This window comes from Patiria miniata, unplaced genomic scaffold (assembly GCF_015706575.1).
Source record: "Patiria miniata isolate m_02_andy unplaced genomic scaffold, ASM1570657v1 HiC_scaffold_30, whole genome shotgun sequence".
NCBI lineage: Eukaryota > Metazoa > Echinodermata > Asteroidea > Valvatida > Asterinidae > Patiria > Patiria miniata.
Window position 1 is genome coordinate 3,212,557 of NW_024037070.1, and position 20,242 is coordinate 3,232,798.

Consider the following 20,242-nt stretch of genomic DNA (forward strand, 5'->3'; position numbering starts at 1 on the left):
AAATGACTACGCGATGTAATGAACCGCCCATCTGCGGCCCATTTCACCACAGTAGGCCAGGGCATGACGATGGCCTTAAACGCGTAATCTATTTTATGTGCATCATGAACATCAGTTTAATTGGTAAGACCTCATGAGACCTTATGATTATTATGAGTTGGAGGGCAATGGTGTTGCACTGAGTACATCTGTTATGCGTTCCTTTTACATGTGACAAAACAAAATAAAGAACAGCGTCTGAGACGCGTGCATCGCAGAACTATCTCTCACAGTGATTTCAAGATTGTGATAAAACCAATAAGGAATAAAATGCCAATCCACACGTTACTCCAGTGACGATTTTATCTAGGCTATACATTATTTTGTATAATTATTAACGCTATGTATTTCTTTGTATACGCATCAGGGCTGTCTGCGTAAGCATAATGTCTGTGTAAGCAATGTACATGTTTGCATAAGCATTATATGGCTCTCTGCCCACGGATGAATCTTAATTCTCTCTGCCTATTAAAGCATTAGAGCGGTCTATGTAGGCATTATGCGTGTTTGTGTCAGCAATATACATAAGCAATATACATGCCTATACAAGTTACAAGTTTATGCATGTCTCTGTAAATAGTGTTCATACTGTATTATTATAGGCCTACATATTCTTTAAAATTCGTGAACGGTTCTATTTGGCAACGTTTAACTTCGTGTTTAACTTATAAACGCTTCGTGAACGGTTCTGTTAGGTCATAAGGCACACAATAACAAAACGGTGTATTTAACTTTAAAACGTTTACAGTTTTCGAATGATAAAGGTTACGAAATTCAAATTTTCAACACTGTAAAAATAATAAACGCTTATAGGCCTATACGAGTTAAATTCGACGGAGGTTTCAGTTACAAGAATTAAGCCGGATGCTCAACTTCACCTGACTGTTTGAGGCTATGTTTCTGTACATGGTTACCTGCATAATGAATCCGACTCAAATGGAGCCCATTAAATGCATTACAATATGTTATTAAACTGTTGGGAAAACAACGTTATTAAGTTAGGCCTAAACACTGAAGGGTATGCAGTGTAAGGAGTAACCAGCAAATACGCGGTGGGCTACTGCAAGATAGTTACATAACTTCCAGGTAGGTCTGAGACTGAGGTAACATGTTTGGTTGGGAGTAATAATGATCTGGCAGCGGCTCATTCGGGGCTGGATCCGGTGATAGTGGACGATGCAGCACGTCCAGCGGGACCTCTGGGTCGGTCCGATCGGTGGCGCTGGCAGCTCTGACGATCTTGCTCTCGTACTTTCGTTCTGATTGTCCGTGTGTCAACGTGCCCCCTTCGTGATTAGCTGTCCTCTGTGTGTCATTACGGTTTTTCTTCCACCTGGCGATATTGGAAAGTATTGTTTGAAAGATATCTTATAACACTCTAAAAAAAATCACGCGTAACTTCTCCAGGTCGAATTGACACTATTCAGGGTCAAAATGAACCGGACAGTGAGTGAACCTTATTATTAATCTTCATTCTGCCATTTTAAGGTCCTTTTTTTGTCGCCTGTTTATGCCAATGGTTTCCATATTAATGAGCACAACTGAGATGTCAATCAAGGCAGAAACATCAGTTTCATGACTGCTCTAGCTTAATGTCACAGTGATTGGGGTTTGCTGTGGTTATTTTTTTTCTTCTGATTGTTGTTTCAGTATAATTATGACAGTAAGGCAATGAGACAATTTTATGACCAAATGTTTTCAATAAGGAGAATTTTGGGTTTACGATTTGAAGAGAAAAAAAAACTAAACTGAATAATGTGTTCCTAAAGTGAAATCACAGCAACAGTTGTCGGAATAAGTATGAAACATTTTAAATTGTTCAAAAAGTGCACTTTGCAATATTTTTTACCAAAAAAAGGAATGTCTTAGAGTTTTTGTACATTTAAGAGGAATAGATATTTGCAAATTCTCCAGTGTAAAATTACTTTCATGGACCTTTCCATTCCTACCTCATGATGAAGATGACGAGAACAAGGAGGACAACGACGAGGAACCCCGCTACGCTTATCCCCACTGCCTTTCCCACTATTGTGTCGTCAAGTGGATAATAAGAAGAGTATAGAGGTCGTAAGTGCGGGCACAAACCGTTATGTTCTCGCGTGATCTCGGGTAGCACCGAGTATATACAGTGCTATATGTAAATGAAAGCTAAAACCCAGAAATAAAAAGTCAAAGTTCTTAAGTTGTTTTCTCATGTGTACAGGACTACATCAACTTCTTAGGTCCATGCAAATAAAAAAAAAATTTTTGATGTCGGGAAAATCGTGTTTCAAGCTGACGACCATATACCATCCAAACTCCATAATTACACTATAATGTACATTAGGAAAAATGGAAACTTATTTAGTTTGTATGAGGATACTGGCTTGATATCACCCACGATTTTTAAACACAATTCAAACCATTGCTTGCTATCACGATAAAAAGGGCCTGCAGATGAGACAGAGGTTGAAGTAGAACGAGATTTCTTCTCTCTCAGTATTCTACTTTTTTCCATGTAGCAACTTGTAAACCAGATTCAGACAGGGTCGTTCAATATTTTTTTCGCAGATGTACACGGAGGAGGCGCTCCTTCGTGAGTACGGATTTGAAGGACGTTTTGGGACTCCGGGCAACAAGAGTTACATGCACTCAAGGAATACTGCATTCTCACAGTGATCAAAATTTTTAACAGCTAGATTACCTATTGCCTGGCACACAGCAGGCTCACCAGACCACGTGAAGTCCGACCGACAAATTCTATTGGCTGATCCGCTGAGTTGGTACCCGGCTGGGCATGCAAACTGCACTGACTCGCCTGGAAGGTACACAGTCTTCTGACCGGACACCACCTCAAAGAGATCAGATGAGTCACGACTAACCACGCAACCAGCAACTGTTAAGATAAAGAGATATATTCAGCTTGGGTGTTTTATTTGTTAAATTCCTAGCACATCTATTTTTCAATACAAAATTTTAACGATGTGGTTTTTTGAAATGTTTGAACTTGTGTTTTTTATTATCTTTATTGTAAATTGATATTTATCCATCGGATTCTGGCGCTTACGCTGTTTGGATGTTGTTCGAAATAAACAAAATGAATAGTCTTGGGGTTAGGAAAATCTACATTTGTAGCTGTTTCATTAACTTCTGTTTAATTCACTATTTTGCATGCCTGTTGTAACGGTGTGAATTCTTTTGTACGTTTTCTGTAAATGTATGAAAGGAGTTTTAATGAATTATACCACAAGACTACCAATTTCTATGTTTTTTTGTTTAATAATAACATAAATTGAATTCAATTCAATTCAATTTTACTGTGATACAAGTCAATCTGCATTAGGTTCATTGAACATGATAGACTTTGTCCAACTTTGCGTGCCTTGGTAAATTTCTACCGTAAATGTACAGCTTGCAGTATTCGCTGCCGCGTCATCAGTTGTGTACATGTACTGCTATAAACGAAAAAAACGAACCATAAAAGTCCCCTCTTTTTCACAGCTTAAAAAAAAATACATCGCAAATATTCATGCACAGTTAGAGAGTATATTTCATTAACTTTTCGACACCGAAAAAAATCTTTCCAATCTGGTAAATATTTTTGTTGAGTTATTGCCAAATCAAAAAAGGGCCGGTTTTTCAATCTGTCCACGGTCTAAATTTTCATTTATTAGGAATGAAATGGATTTGGGTAAAGGTTAGCTTTGCTTTCGTTAATGTTTGAATTGTTCGTTTTTATTTGGTTCTTTTTATTTCTTTTTACTTTTTGAAACAATGGTCCCGAAAAGGACTGTTTGGTTAACTTCTTAAATGTTTACTGAGCTGCTCTGTCGCTGCCCTCTACTTAGTAGCCTCTTTCCCAAATGCAATTTTCGGGCCTTGTTGTTATTGCGGCAGTCAAAATATCCGTCGCCATACGTGGACAAAACGAAAAAGCGGTACTTTGCCGTAACTCAATAAATATTTACCCGATTCGAAAGTTTTTTTCGCTGTCGAAAAGCTAATGAAATATACCCTCTAAAAATTGTGTTTCGAAATTTGCGATGTATTTTTTTAAAAGCTGTGAAAAAGAGGGATCTGAGGGTTCGGGTTTTGTGAGACACCCTGTATTTTACTGTAGTTGTTCCAGTTGTAAATTCGATTACTGAGGCTGGTACCTATCTGTGAATAGTTGGGACGACATTTTGCAAACGCACCTAAGTAACACGCGTATACTGTCTCGCACTTCCTCAATACGTGTTGAGAGCGGGCTCAAATATTTTGTCCAGGGGCTGTACCTATATGCATGTTACTCTGTTTACTTATTGTTAACTGAAGTGAGGATGACAAAGAGCTTACCGACAGAGAAAGTGACGTCACAGTCTACCGTGTTGGCTGCTTCATCAGTGGCTCGGTAGGTAATGTTGTACGTTCCAAACTTGAAAAAGGAACCTGGTCCGTTTTGAGATGCAGGAAAAAGTACAACATTTGGAGTAGTACCAGAGTTGTCAGATGCAGTAGGCGTTGCCCAGGTAACTGTTGCTCCAGCAGTATTTCCTGTGTTGATTATTACATCTTGAACAGTTGGGCAGGAGATTGAAGGGGGAGTAGTATCTGAGAAGAGCCAAAGAAGACGATCACGCAATGTACGTTTCGATAAAAGTAGAAACGGTACCACAAGAATAAACCGAAATAAACTTTCGAAATGTGTCTGAAAAGCAATTTCGTTTATTCCATGTAGGCTTATTCTTAAATGTGAGCGCTTGCCTATATTAATATCTTATTATACACAATCAATATGTAATCAGATAATGTTAAAAGTAGCTGAAAGATCCAGTAAAAGAATGACATAATTCTTCATTTAGAGATCAAGGATAACGTTTCATGCATTACATCTTGCATCCTATTCCAAAATCGGATACGTGGTGCAATTAGGTACACGTGATTCAATTGATGTTTGGCGTTTCAGTTCCCTTACATTCGACCAATACCGATATCTGCATATTTGTGACACCAATGTGAAAACTGGATTATTGTTTTGTTACCTGGTAGGTTGACTGTTATAGTATATGTACATGAGGCTGTCTCCGTAGTCTGAGTATCAGTCCCGACAGCAAGAACAGTTGTTTGAGAAGGCGTCCCAACATTAAACGTATTGTTTTCAGTCGGCAAAACGATTCCTCCAGATATCGCAGTATATACATACACCACTGGTCCTGTGTTCCCTGTTGCTGTTGGTGTAGAAATCTGGACCGACTGATTAGTTGATGCCACGATGTCAAAGTTGTCAGGGCACTGAATTGAAAAAGTAGAGGCTGTGACAAACAAGAAACAGAATGAGATATTTATAGACAAAAAGAAGTATCAAGGAAGTTTTTTCACCAAAGAACTTTGTACCACTTAAGGTATGTGTGCAAACGAAAAGCCAGGTCATATCGAGATTAAGTATAAATTTAATTATTAAATTTATAAACAATTTATAAAAAAGAGGGCAGGCTATTGGAAAAACAAAATAGCTTATTTCAGTACCCTACCTAAGATCCAAGTTATGCTATGCAATAGTGTGTTCTAATTTTTTAAAACTAAAATCCTCCTTTTGTAACTTGGCTATTACTTTCACTGTGTGTCCCCCCCCCCCCACACACACACACGTTTGTTTTACATACGCTATGTGGACATTCCTTTGTTCTCGTGTAGTCAAGAAAACTCGGTACAAAAAATAACTTTACTTAAACTGTGAAAACTTTTTCAACCCACACGTATCATGAAAGTACATGAAACAACACCTGAATAGACAAGCCTCGTCAAACTGACCCGAGACCATGTGTTTGTCACAAGTGGCAATCAGTCAAATCGTGAGATATGTAACCAGTTGGTCCGTCAGTGAGATAGGTACTATAAGAGGTACTATAAGAGGGCACTAGGATGACCCACTGATACCAGCAACATATAACTGATTTCTGCATTTACATTTACTCACAAAACCCCCACATAGAACGATATCTAATTTTCTCTACCTAATTGTTGAACCAAGACTGTGAACATGCAGAATGCAGTGTTACCAGCTGCATCTTGGGCTTGGTACCGGATGGTGTATTGTCCAGCAGCCAAGTTAGTGCCAGGAGAAACCCCTTGAATCTGTGTCACAGTGGGTGTGCCTTGGTTGTCTGTTGCTTGTGGTACAGGCCAAGTTACAAACGTCGTTAACCCACTAGTGATTGTGAAGACAGGCGATGTTGTGGGACAGTTAGTAAATGTTGGTGGTGTGGCGTCACCGCCTGAGAATGAGAAAAACAGTACAAACAATAATGACGTCAAGCCTAGTAAGAACTGGTCTCACAGCGCACAAACCTCTATGTGTCTTTTCCCGATTAAGAATGGCTAGCCACTGGAAATCTGAGAGGAAAAGTATAGCAGCAAGTTTGATAAAATTGACCAAGTGGATGTCAAAATTTTGGCAAATCAACCACGGAAGTGGTCAAATAAATTTGACCACGGAAAAAATAACCACGTTTTTTTAAGAGTGTAGACTATTGTCGTTGTTCCAGGTGTAAATGTAGATCCTGAAGTTGGTCCAGCAGTTTGTGTGATTGTTGGAATTACATGGGAGTTTTCACTGCCAGATGGCGGTTTGCCATGTTACTATATTCTGGTTTACCCCCCCCCCCCACACACACACACGTTTGTTTTACATACGCTATGTGGACATTCCTTTGTTCTCGTGTAGTCAAGAAAACTCGGTACAAAAAATAACTTTACTTAAACTGTGAAAACTTTTTCAACCCAAACTACATTTAACAGATTGATGGTACAAACAATAATATTCTGTGAATGTTATGACACCACATTTTTGATATCAATTCAGTGATTGATTTATACTTAATACAGCTATAAGAGATGCCTGCCACAGCAAGGGCGGAACCAGAACAGAATACTTGGGGGATTTTGTTGTTGTTGATTCTAAATGCTCTGTTGTGCGATCTGAGACAATTTAACCAATCCTTTTTGAGGAAAACAAGGTGATGTACAGTGGCTGCCATTTTGCGACGTGGTTTGTTCATTAAATCAGCCAGTTTGAAATTCAAACTGCGCATGTTCACATCAAGATTTTCCTTTCGGTATAAACGATTGCCTGTGAAAATCATAACGGGTACCAGTAAAATTGAAAGAAGTTATTTCACTCTAAAGTAGCATAACATTCTAATAGGTTTGCTCGGCGAAGTGTCTCTAGGTTGTTTGTGTACCCCAACTTTGGGACAAACGAAAGGCTCCACAGTCGTTTCAATTGCATGCAAAACTGCGGAACGCAGATTCGGTTACCATGTCCCCATTCAATTGTGTTAATTTATATCTGCCGCGTTTTTCTCGAGGTAAAAATCGTGGAATCTTGTTATAGTACAGCAGACTGGTAATATCATTGTTCAGTTATAAAGGCTTGGAATTTGGCACACAGTCAGAGTATGTCATGGGAACGATATTTGGCTATAGCGCCATCGCAGATTTGTCCTTTGAAAAAAATATCATACGGGTAACAAGAAATTTCAAAAATTTCAAAATAGCGACCATTGCATGTTATTTGATATTATTTTTCAAAGGACAAATCTGCGATGGCGCTATAGCCAAATATATTTTCCGTGACATAATCTGACTGTGAACCAGATGTCATTCTTGTATCATCACGCGAACAATTCCACCATAGTGAGCACCAATCTGCCTGACTATTAGGTACATGCGCAGTTGGAATACCGCATTGACTTTATTATTTGGCCTGTCTGCATATGCACTGGACTCATGTGCCTGGAACCTGACCTGTAACAGTGAGTTCAACCGTGAAGACACATCTAGCAACATTCTCTCGTGTATCTTGAAATCGGTATTCCACTGGTGTTATGCCAACAGGGAAAGCAGTGTTGGGAGAGTGAGTCTGCATGACGAGCCGCACATGCCCACCGTCATCATAAGCTGTTGGTTCTGTCCATGTCACAATACCACTGGCGCCACTACTGGTCACTGTTTGCTGGATATTTGTTGGACAGCTTGTGATGACCGGCACATACTGGTCACTTGCTGTATGCCGGAAGAGATACAACACATAATGGTTCAGGATCTTCAACTTTACAACTCTTGTGTTTCAATTTCATTGATTTATTTAAAAAACTGGACAACTGAAGAAAAAATAGACCAATGTCGAATTTTTGGGTTGGGCCGTTCCCCCCCCCCCGGTTCAACTCCCCCCCCCCCCCCCCCGGTTCAACTTACGTATTCTTCGCACTATGAAGGAACAGGAGGCTCGGTTGCCAGTACCATCAACAGTATTGTAGGTGACGGTGGTGAAACCCTCCTGGACTACTGATCCTGGGGTTAAGGTTGAGGTGGTGGAGACGATCCCCGAAGCATCAGTTGGTGTTGGCGGAGTCCAGGTGGCAGTGCCATTTGCACTAGCAACAACATCAGCAGGGCAGGTCAAAGAAGGCACCACACCATCCGTTCCTAATTGGCCAAAGATCGAGCAAAAACAACGACACAGATAGAAATTGACATCGTTCAATACTATGCAAGTGTGCAATGCTTGAATGGAACTTGCAGTTACGTAACATTGCAACTTTTATAATGTAGAAACTTTCCCTTCGGTACATTACTTAAACTATATTATACAGTATAAAGTTTGAGCCCATTTCAAAATGAGGGAAAATGACTTTATTGATTAACTCTTTCAGTGCCCGCGACATTTCAAAAGTTTAACCCTAAAGCGCCCAACTTCGAGCTTTTTTGTTAATTATTCAAAATTCTATTAAAAAAAAGTAAATAAGTTGTAATCACCAAACTTGTTGTCATGTATCTTGCTCTCTGGTATATTCTTGTTACCTTCAAAAGTCAATATTAGTCATGCACCTAGTAATAAACCCTAAAACACTCTCCTGAACACAGGGGAATTCCGCACTTTTGCAGAATATACGTGTGTCGCGTCTGATACCCCTCCTCATACAAACTCTGTTCATGATTGTCACTTTTAGCACCATCATTATCATTTGTATCGGTATCCCAATGTTCGTCTTCTGACTCACCATCCAGTTCTGAAGTATCCATGGATTATTCTGAATCAGAAAAGTAATCCCTTACCCAGTCCAAACCGGCGAAAAAATACACTGATTTTCTATGGAGATCACACGGGAGCATAGTCGTAGCCTTGTTGCCATTTTGTGATTGGACAATTAACGACGTTGCTTGCACATGTACGCAAGTACGACGTACGGTACCATGTACACGTACGGGCGCCGCATGTACATGTTCATCGTACAAGACCAGGTTTTTCTGTGACACATTTCGTTCACATAATGATACAGAAAGGGGGAAAGGAAAACTTTTAATCATTTCACAAAACCCTACTGTGTATATATCTCGATATTTAAATGAACATTGCAAGATATCTGCATTGATTCGTTGGACATTAATTGTGTGCGTAAACTTTGAGAATGGAAGAATTACTTCTCTCTTTAAAAACAACTTATTCTATTCATCTTTATTCATGCTTTCTTTAAAAAAAAATTATTTTACGAATGTAAATTTATTAATTTTATGTACATATTATGCATATTAAATTGATCCCTGCTTTTCTTTTCAATCATTGTTTTAATTTGAAAATAGTTAAGAATTTTTTTTAAAAATACCTCCCTATAATATCTAAAAGAACTGATGATGCGACCGGAAGAACTAATTACTTAACAGTTCAATTCCGTATTCACTTTCATGCATTTCTATTTCTATTGAAATTCTATTTTTTTTTATGATGTTCATTTATGATAACAGAGCGTCACTAAAATGATTATATTGTATTGTATACTGAGTGCGGATCCCAGGTGCGTAAGCAGCGCTACTTGCAACCGCGCTTGCAGCATAGCTACTTGCACTGGAGATATGAAGACACCATCAAACGAATGTCGTTCATCGTCCAATCACAAAATGGCAACAAGGCTACGACTATTGCGCAGTCGGTTTATGGGCGCCGCCATTTTGTCAACAAATCGAAACTCAGTGTGACGCCCTCTCACAAGAACTCGAATATGAAAATAAATACAGGTCGTACATGCATATAATTGGCATTAGAAAGAGCGAGAGCGCCCCCTATTGATAACATGTTACTCTACCTCGTACATGTACGAGGTTTGGCGTTTTTAAGCACGAACATTACCTCGTACATGTACGAGGTTGGCGCTTTTGGACTAACAAAAATACCTCGTACATGTACGAGTTTGGCACTGAAAGAGTTGATTAATAACGACAACATAATGCATACTTATTTATTCATAAATTCACTACGTATAAAATTTCAGCACGCAATTAAGATGCAACTGCCAAAGATTAGATTCATGATAAAAACGGAACGGTTGAGGTATAAATGGTCCATATATTGTTCACCGTTTGATGGCTGATAACGAACACCTGTTATTTCATTTTTCCCGGCAATTTTCTCTAGCAGCTCCAAAAAGGCAACAAGCAACAAAACAAGTATCGCAATAGTCTCTCCACCCTTCTGATGGGTTCTTAAATTTGCTTTGGCAATCCATCAAACTGTTGAAGCTGACAAATGCTGGAAGAATAAAGTGCATGTTTTTACTTAAACCTCAAAGAGGACTGTTGAAGGGTAATATGGCATTAAAATTGCCGAATAATGTGGACAGTTTGCTGTGAGCTGACGGCCAGATTATGTGTTTGACACACCGCTTCAAACATATGGGTCTCTATTAGAGATAGATATACCTGTAGTGGAAACAGTCACTGTGAACACGCACTGAGCCTGCGAGTTGGCATTGCTTGGGTCGATCCACTGATAAGTAACCGGGGTAGTTCCAACAGGAAAGGCAGTGTTGGGGGCATGTGACCGCCAGGAACGTCGCACCACGCCATTATTGTCTGTGGCTCTTGGCTCAGTCCAGCTCACCACTGCGGTAGTCTGACTGGATGCTATAGGCTGAGTGATGCTCTCTGGGCAGTTAAGCACTGTTGGTATGGTACCATCATTGTTGACTGGTAAACGAAACAATTCAACACACATTTATCCGGTGTGATTTGGGTCTTCTAAGAACAGGGGAAGTGGGGGGGGGGGGACAAATTCCCGATTTCCTACAATTTAGCAGAAATTGGTATGGTCAGTATTCAATAACATGACGTCATTTGGTTGTGCTACGGCCACTTCATGCACTTTACTATTTCTATGCCAAATTTAGGCCGTGTAGTATTTTGAGGTTTGTGACATAACTTTAGTAGGCCTAAAATAAACTAACAATTTCAAATGTCCCGCGCGCGAATTTGTCGACCATCTCCCACAATGCACTAGGGAAAATGAACTCTCTGTGGCAGACTCTTGGTGGCGCACTGCGCTGCGAATATGCGCCAAGTCGATTAATGTTATTAAACAGCATAGGATGCCCTTGTTGGCATTTCCTAACTTTGCAGCATTGCTAATGTTGCCAGCATTGTGACTTTGTGTGCGTGTTCCCTGACTATACGCGTTTATGGCTTCCGAGTTCTGACTAAATAGCGCCCTCTGAACGAGAACAGTGACAAAATGGGGAGCTAGCTGCCAACAAAGGGCTGGATTTGCTCAGTTGGTAGAGCGCTGGTACGGTATTCCGAAGGTTGTATGTGCAAAGCCAACTCCAGTCAATTTCTTTGAAATTATTAAAATTTAGAAATAAAAAGGAAACCCTCTGCATGGGGATCGAACTATAAATGGAAGTTGCAGACGTATATCGGCACAGGTATACATTATGTTCGTTATTGAAATCCAACCCCAGTTAATTTCTTTGAAATTATTAAAAATAAATGTTTTATAAAATGAAACCTGCCGGTGGATGAACCGGAGTTGAAGATGTCGATATACTTTTGGATGCCTGCACAATGACACCATTATGTTCTACGTAAAAGCATTAGTGGCAGTTTCTTGCCAAGGGCAAAGGATTCAAAATGTTGCAGCCAAGACAGCCAACAAATATATATATATATATGCTGCTGATGAGTGCCTTATGGTACGAAACAGTCTGTTCAGAAAAGAGATATGCCAAAGTTTGTTTAACTCGTATTCTGAATTTATTGCATGATTATAGCTCTACAGAGATGTATCGAGCACTGTGAATTGTGATAGAAGACGATTTCATTGGATATATATATATATCCTTGCTGGTCATTGCTGGTAAGGTCCTCGCCAGAATCATGCTTAATCGCTTCACAACACACATTGCCAACACATTTCTACCCGACAGCCAGTGTGGTTTCAGAAAAGGAAGAGGTACAGGCGACATGATCTTTGCAGTCCGAAAGCTACAAGAGAAATGCAGAGAGCAGAATACCGACCTCTACTGTGTCTTCGTCGACTTGACAAAGGCATTCGACACCGTCTGTAGAAAAGGACTCTGGAAACTCCTGTCCAAAGTTGGCTGCCCTGAAAAGTATATCGAGATGGTTAAGCAGTTTCATGATGGTATGATGGCGCAAGTAACGGACGATGGGGAGTCTTCAAAACCCTTCCCAGTATCAAATGGAGTTAAACAAGGCTGTGTCCTTGCACCAACGCTCTTCAGTGTCGTGTTTGCTAGCATGCTCCTTGATGCTTTCCGTGACATCAACATCGGCGTGAAGATGAGATTCAGGACTGATGGTAAACTCTTCAATCTGAGAAGACTTCAAGCAAAAACAAAGGTATTCGATGAATTAGTTCGTGAACTCCTATATGCCGATGACTGTGCTCTTGTCGCCCACACCCAGGAAGACTTACAACTCATCATGGACTGCTTCGCAACAGCTTGCTCCCGCTTTGGACTTTCAATCAATCTGAAAAAGACAGAAGTGATGTTTCAACCTGCTCCAAGTAAGCCATATGTTCCACCCGTTATCACCATTGGAGATCACATCCTTCATTCTGTTGACAAGTTTACATACTTGGGCAGCACCCTGTCAAGAGAGGTCCACATAGACCAGGAAATCACAAATCGGATATCCAAAGCCAGCTCAGCTTTCGGAAGATTTCGTGAGCGTCTGTGGAATAGGAGAGGCATAAGCTTGAAAACAAAGCTGCGTGTGTATCAAGCTGCAGTCCTGACTTCCCTGCTGTATGCCTGTGAAACTTGGACAACCTACAGCCGCCACATCAGAAAGCTGAACCACTTCCACCTTTCCTGCATGCGTAAGATCTTGCGCATCAGATGGCAGGACAAGGTCTCAGACACTGAAGTCCTCAAGCGAGCGGAATTGCCCAGTGTAGGTGCTTTGATCATGAGAGCTGGTCAGGTCATGTAGTACGGATGCCTGATGATCGACTCCCCAAAAAGATCTTCTACGGTGAACTAACAACAGGCAAAAGATCGGCTGGTGGTCAATTCAAGAGATACAAGGATTGCCTTAAAGCAACCATGAAGCAATGCAACTTCAATGTGAGTAGCTGGGAAGAACATGCCCATGATCGAACGGCATGGAGAAGATTATCACACGAAGGTGCATCAAGCTTCGAAGCCCGTCGCATCAGGGAGGCTGAGCTGAAACGACAGCAACGAAAATCTCGTCAGCTAGATGCTTCCCTACGTGTCCACCCCCACCCCCAACCTAGTGTGTCCAGTGTTGGACCGTAGCTTCCTGGCTAGAATTGGACTTATTAGCCATCTGCGAACACACAACACCAACTAGTATGGAGATGTTGGCTGTCATCTTCGAATTTCGAAGGACGAACTATAATATACATATGATTATGTACTTCTCTGCTATACACAAATTGCATCTCTTGTTTACGTTAGAGTATGGCAGTGCTTTCAGAACTATGTCCCATTTGATTTCATAGTCTTTCCCTTCGTCCTTTAAGTCCCATATATGTTTACTTAGCTCTGTTTGCGCCCTCTTGCTCTCGGATCTGAATGACTGCTTGTGGTTCGCCAGTCTCGCCTTGAAGGTTGTGGACGTCAGCCCGACGTATGCCTCCTTCCTGCCTTCGCTCGTGACGGTGGCCTGGTACACTATGTTCTTGCTGAGGCACTCCCCGTTCAGCGGGCATTCGGCATTGCGGGGGCAACTGCATGTTCTACCACCGACGTCGTCCTCCTGTTTTACCTTCCGTTTGTTGATTGACTGGATCGTTGCCTTCATGTTCGGCATGCAGCTGTACGATAACTTTACTGTGTTCCGGTTGAGCACTTTGTGAAGCTTATGTTCCTTGGGGAAGCATTTGTCTATTATCTGAAGGAATTTCTTTCCAATGTTGGTACGTACGTTCTTTCCTGGTGTTATTGCCCGGTGTGTATGTCAACTGATACTTGTGCCCGCTTTTTTGCAGAGCCTCCTGGTAGGCCGGGGCAGCTTTCTCGAATGCCTCCTTGCTCGACGAGATGTTGGAGAGTCGCTTGTTGATTCCCTCTGGTATCTGTTTGATGACGGCGGGTGGATGGTTTGACTGGACATGTACATAGAGAGGTACATTACCTGGTTTCATGTATGGCTTGTACCCTCCCGTTCGCAGGTCTAATGTGATGTCAAGGAAGTTTACTGTTGCCTTGTTGGCTTCGATCGTTACCTTTAAGTCATTTTCCCGGAATACTTGGCATATTTCCTTCTTGATGTTTTCTATTTTCTTGGGGGTCTCTTTGAATACTGCCAGACCGTCGTCCCTGTATAGTCCCACTCTATTTCCGTACTTTGGTTTTAGGATCGACAGCAGATATGCTACGACCAGCTCGCATGACTCCGCGCCGTCGAAACTGCCCATCGTGACATCGAATTTGCTGTCTGCATTACGCTTTTTCCACGGTACCTGGTCGTTGAATACCACTGTCTGTTTCGCGTGGATGATGATATCTTTCTCCTTGCTGCTAATGCTCTCGTAGTTTTCCGCGAACCCTAGGGCCTTCAGGAGAAGCTTTTCCGTTATCGAGGGGTAGAACTCCACAATGTCGAAATTTATGAAGCCCGATTCTTGCTTGTTTGGGATTTTCTTATACCAGTCCAGTACGGCGTCCGTGCTTTTCCACAGGTTGAATCCCGTCGCGCTTATGACTTTACCGACGATTCTGTCGAGGATCACTTTACTTATATGTCCTATCTCTGATTTGGTTGGGCTGATTAGTCGACATGATGGTTTGTTATCGAAGTTGTCCTTGTGGTCCTTCAAAGTAACGAAGACTTCCCTCTCGGCCAATTTATCTATGCGGTCGCCCAGTCCAAGACTTTTAGCAATTCTTTTCGCTTCGCGATTGATTTCCGCTACTTCCTTTTGCTCGGTTTTCTTGTATGTTTTGGTGTGTGTCTCGATGCCTGCACTTGGAGACGATTTCGCTTCTCTATTCAGTGTACCTAGATCTGGCCTACATACGATTATGTACTTCTCTGGATATATATATATACACTGAATAAGAGAAGCGAAATCGTCTCCAAGTGCAGGCATCGAGACAGATGTGTTCTTACTTCAGTGACGTAAACGCGTACTAACTTCAATGACGTAACGCGCGTAACGCGTGCGCGCGCTTGATTCGAAATAAGGTAAGATGCTACTTGTATTCTATTTTTCGTCATTCTGCTGATGAGTGCCTTATGGTACGAAACAGTCTGTTCAGAAGAGAGATATCCCAAAGTTTGTTAACTCATATTCTGAATTTATTGCATGATATATATATATATATATATTTTACTGTCCCGGGGAACGAATAACTGCTACTGATATACTATGAACGAAGGTTAACAGTCATTTCCAAAATTGCATCTTATACTTACGTATAAAATAATATTGCATCATATACTTACCTCCCATCCTCACAAAGAAGGTGCAGTATGCGTTGTTTTGCGGAGGACTTGTTGGAGGGTTATCAACAAACCGATAACCGACGGTAGTGAAGCCATAATTGAATTGCGTGGACCCTGACGTCTGGCCATAGATGTTTTTTGTCTCAAATGGGGTGGTAAATCCTCCTCCGGGCTGAAGATTGAAGCCACTGGGTGTTTGCCAGGTACCAGTTGAAGTCTGTGCTGTGGTGCCCACAGATATTCCTGCTACATCCACAGCAGAACAGCCAAATAGTTGTGGTGGCACCGTATCTTCAAAATAAAGTAAGTCTAACTAAATGCTGGTTCAGAGCGCACACAATTCTATTCAATTGATTTTGCAATGTTTGTTCGTTGAATATTAGCCGTTAGTATTGCAACATTTGAGCAATTGACACAATTTGTTTTGACTTAGCGCGCCATAGAAAGCGATAGACGCGCGATTAGTTTGTCGCCGCCAGCGGGCTAGTCAGTTGGTGAACGCTGCTCGTGCTGGAACAACCAAGCCTACCGGAGCATCAATCCAAGGAGGCGAAAGGACGTACTCAGTAAGTCTATGTGCCTACCTACCTTTAGCGTGGGACATATAGCGGAGCCATAGAGGCGCGACTGTTGGCCGGACGCCTCGAGGGACGATGTACGCTAGCGAGCGTACATCTACTGAGGCATCGGTCCGAGCACTGAGGCGCAGGGCTGCTATAGGTAGCGGTGGAGGCGTTAGGACTCATCGAGGAGTTACACGCTCCATATAAACCAGGCTCACGAGGAGCCTACCCCTTTGAGGCCCGAGGAGACGAGAGGCGTTGCCGAGGGAACAACTGTGCGCGACATATAGCAGTTCATAAATGCGGCACTTCATAAAGTTCATAAATGCGGTGGATAAGTGCAAACTAGTGGCGGGAGGCGCTATACACTCACTAGAGGCGCCATAACACTCACTTGAGGCGCTATTTAGGGCTTATTCAAGTAAATCACTTTTATTCATAATAATTGATCTAATTAAATAAATCAGTGAAACCTTCTTCCTTTTGTCATTGCGTCACAGTCATTTTTACATGTTTGTCAGTCTGTATTGTCCGTCTGGAAGTGAGCGATCTAGTGAGTAGACTGAGTATACGTGGTGGTATATTTCCAACCGAACGGACCTGCACCTCAGCGCTGTTAGGGTTACTCGCCTTACCCGCGAGTGTTCGCCGAGGACAACCGACCTGGCAATAGTAAAATCCGCCACAGTATAAATGAAGTCGTTATGAAAAATAAATAATACGTAATAATGCGTAAAATAATACGCCTTTTGCATGCGTATCTGAACAACACACGAATATACAAGCCTCGTAAACTGATCCAAGACCAGTGTTCGTCAAAAGTGACGATGTTAAATTACATAGTTCTATATACTACAGTAAATATGACTGTAACTCACCCTGTGCTAGTATCATTGAGGGCAGAAGCAGCGTAAGTCCAGTAAGAACACCAATCGCCTTGCTTAGGAAACGTCGCATCGTGGATGAGGTTTCCAGCAATTAATGGAATGGAACAGTAGCCTACCTGTAAGACTAGTTATGTGGTCACGATGAAATAGCAGCCTGAAACAAACAGAATCGCAAGTTTTTATGTTTACAAAGGACCAATTTGCATTTCCTGGCGCCTCAACAATCACTTAATTTGAGGCTTCAAATGCACTCACATCACTCACGGTAAACCCCGCCACCGCGTAATAATTACACGAAAACCGTAGTTTTTCTGGGCATACATGTGATGTGTGAATCACATATATTATGTAACACGCGTACAGTACTATTTTGCAACATTCCAAGTTTTCAGGAGAGCTCGATCTATAGGGACTGCGTCCGCCTGGAACAAGTACAAACGAGCTAGAAATAAGGTTCGCAAATCCTCCAAAAAGGCTTACAATGACTTTGTGACTGATCTGTTTCAGAAAAAGGATAACCGTAAGTCCTTCTGGTCGTTTGTTAAATCCAAACGAAATACTTCAAACTCTGTCGATTGCTTCCTTCTGTCAGACGGTAGCAAAATCTGTGACCCAACACGGATTGCAGTTGAGTTTAATGATCTGTTTGCCAGTTTCTTTTCCGGATCTGCGGATACCAACGATGTCACTGCCCCTGCGCTGGACATCCCACCTCTGAACAATTTCAGGATAACCACAGCGCAGGTTGCCTCTGAAATCAAGAAACTGTTTGCTCGAAAAGCTCACGGTCCAGATGGCATCAGTGCACAGATGCTAAAATTAGCTTGCCCTACCATCATACCTGTGCTGACTAAATTCTATAATAGCCCGCTTGCTGCAGGATGTCTTCCAAAGTTTTGGAAGCGTGCTAATAATGTTGTGCCGGTATACAAACGTGGTGACAAAACTAACTTCTGTAATTACAGGCCTGTCTCGTTAACTCCGATCGTCTGCAAATTCTTGGAGAAGATCATTGTTCTCCAGATACTCGACCACTGTCTGGAGAACGGTCTTGTATCCTCTCAGCAGCATGGCTTTATTCCAGGGAGATCTTGCAACACTGCATTATTATCGACCACAACGGCCTGGTTGAGGTCTCTGGATGCAAGAGTGCCTGCAGTGGACTTGATGTCGTTGGATTTCAGCCGTGCTTTTGACACCATATCGCACAAGATCCTCGATAAAAAACTTCATCAGTGCTATAACATCAGTGGAGCTACCCTTGAATGGATCGGATCATTTTTGACAAACCGTATGCAGCGAGTTGTATACAAAGGTAGCACATCCAGATGGTTGCCAGTTTCTTCTGGAGTGCCACAAGGCTCGGTTATTGGGCCTTTGTTGTATGTGCTGTATGCTAACGATTTGCATCTTCACATTTCATCCAACATCGTACAGTATGTCGATGACACATTTCTTTTCAGAAATGTTTTCACCGGTCTTCGTGATCCTCTACTTTAAAATGACTTGAACAGTATTTCAACGTGGGCTGACTCAAATTGCCTACATCTGAATGCTGGAAAATGCAAAGTTATGCGTTTGTCATGGCGTCAACTACCCAGTCCTACTTACACCCTCGGAGGTTCTGCTTTGGAGTGTGTGAGTTCCCTCAAGCTTCTTGGCTGCCAGTTCCAAAGCAACCTGTCTTTGGATTCGCACGTTCAAGATGTTATCTCTAAGTGCAACAGACTCATTGGCCTGATACGTTTAGTATCTGGCAATTGCCACTCCAGTGTTTCTCTCCACCTGTACAAGACCCTCATCTTGCCCATTGTTGACTATTGCTCGCCCGTTTGGTGGATCCACAGCAAAAAGCACATCGACTTCATCGAATCGATCCAGCGCAGGGCAAGTCGTATGATACTGCGACAGAACTATATGGAGCAAAGCTACCAAGATAGACTGCAGAGCTTGGGTCTAACGACTCTGTCTAATAGGAGAACGTTTGTAAACACCAGTTTTACCACGACATTTTTAATGTCTAAGAGATTGGGTTTTATGTCGGATTTTCTTAATTTGTTCCACGTTAGTGTTAGGCACCCAGACATGCTCACTTTCCATCATTTAAATCCAAGGACTGATGCCTACAAATATAGTGCTGCTGTTCGCCTTCCTAAAGTAATCTCTGAGCTTGATGCTGAAACCAGGAACATTTTGATTTTAGAGGGTGTGGGGGCTTTTCGTTCACATTTGAGGGAGGGATTTATCCGACATGTAATTGGGAGTGTGTATAAACTAGCAGACATCAGATTGTTTATATTTTTTATTTTGAGGGGAATTCGTCTCTATACTGGTTGTTTTTAATACTGGTCTTTGGGGCGTTCCTTTTTTACTGGTTTTTACCCTTTTTTCTGGTTTGATGGTGTTTTAATATAAATCCATTTTTATCAATTTTTATCTCATCATGGCCATTTTGTCTCATTGGGGTTTTTCATCTAAGATAAAAAGCATCTTGAGATAGTACAGTCGGCCTGTTTTTATCATTACATGTTCGTATTTACAGTTGTTTAATTTAGTATAATATGGTTCTTATTTCATTTTTATTTCTTCATTTACAAATCATTGTTTTAATTTGAACAGGGGTCTGGTCAAACACATCGTTTGATGACAGTTTTTTTATGCTTTTGTTTGTCCTTGACAGCCCCTGTTCATATGGTTTTACATTTCCTTTTAATTCAATTTTATATTTATATCTAAAGATGTAAAATAAATAAGTTTAACATTTAAGCTTAAATGGCATTTGATTAAATAACTAAAACTAAACAGGAGGAATACTATTGTCGACACTTCTCATTGTTGACTGTGGCTATTTGGTATGCCATATTTTCTTTAATAATGGCGAAGGACTGTCTCAAACACCTGTTAGAACAGTTCAAAGTGATTCAGGTCATTCAGGTAGGGGCGGGCCTGAGAAAAAAGAAACGCATTACGCTCTCAATATATGCGCGTTGTCAAACTTGGAATGGAGCAAAACGGTTA

At 41.4% G+C, this 20,242-nt stretch overlaps 1 protein-coding gene across 1 annotated transcript; it reads right to left on the reverse strand.

The window, feature by feature from the left end:
- Nucleotides 1-6,000: 6,000 nt before the first annotated feature.
- LOC119739073 (hyalin-like) lies at nucleotides 6,001-17,294 on the reverse strand. The gene is made up of 6 exons (XM_038213909.1): nucleotides 17,216-17,294; nucleotides 15,775-16,065; nucleotides 10,756-11,022; nucleotides 8,257-8,487; nucleotides 7,807-8,064; nucleotides 6,001-6,275 (listed from the first exon to the last, which is right to left on the reverse strand). Exons 1-6 carry the CDS (start codon nucleotides 17,292-17,294, stop codon nucleotides 6,001-6,003), a joined length of 1,401 nt encoding a protein of 466 aa, XP_038069837.1.
- Between the last annotated feature and the right edge of the window lie 2,948 nt (nucleotides 17,295-20,242).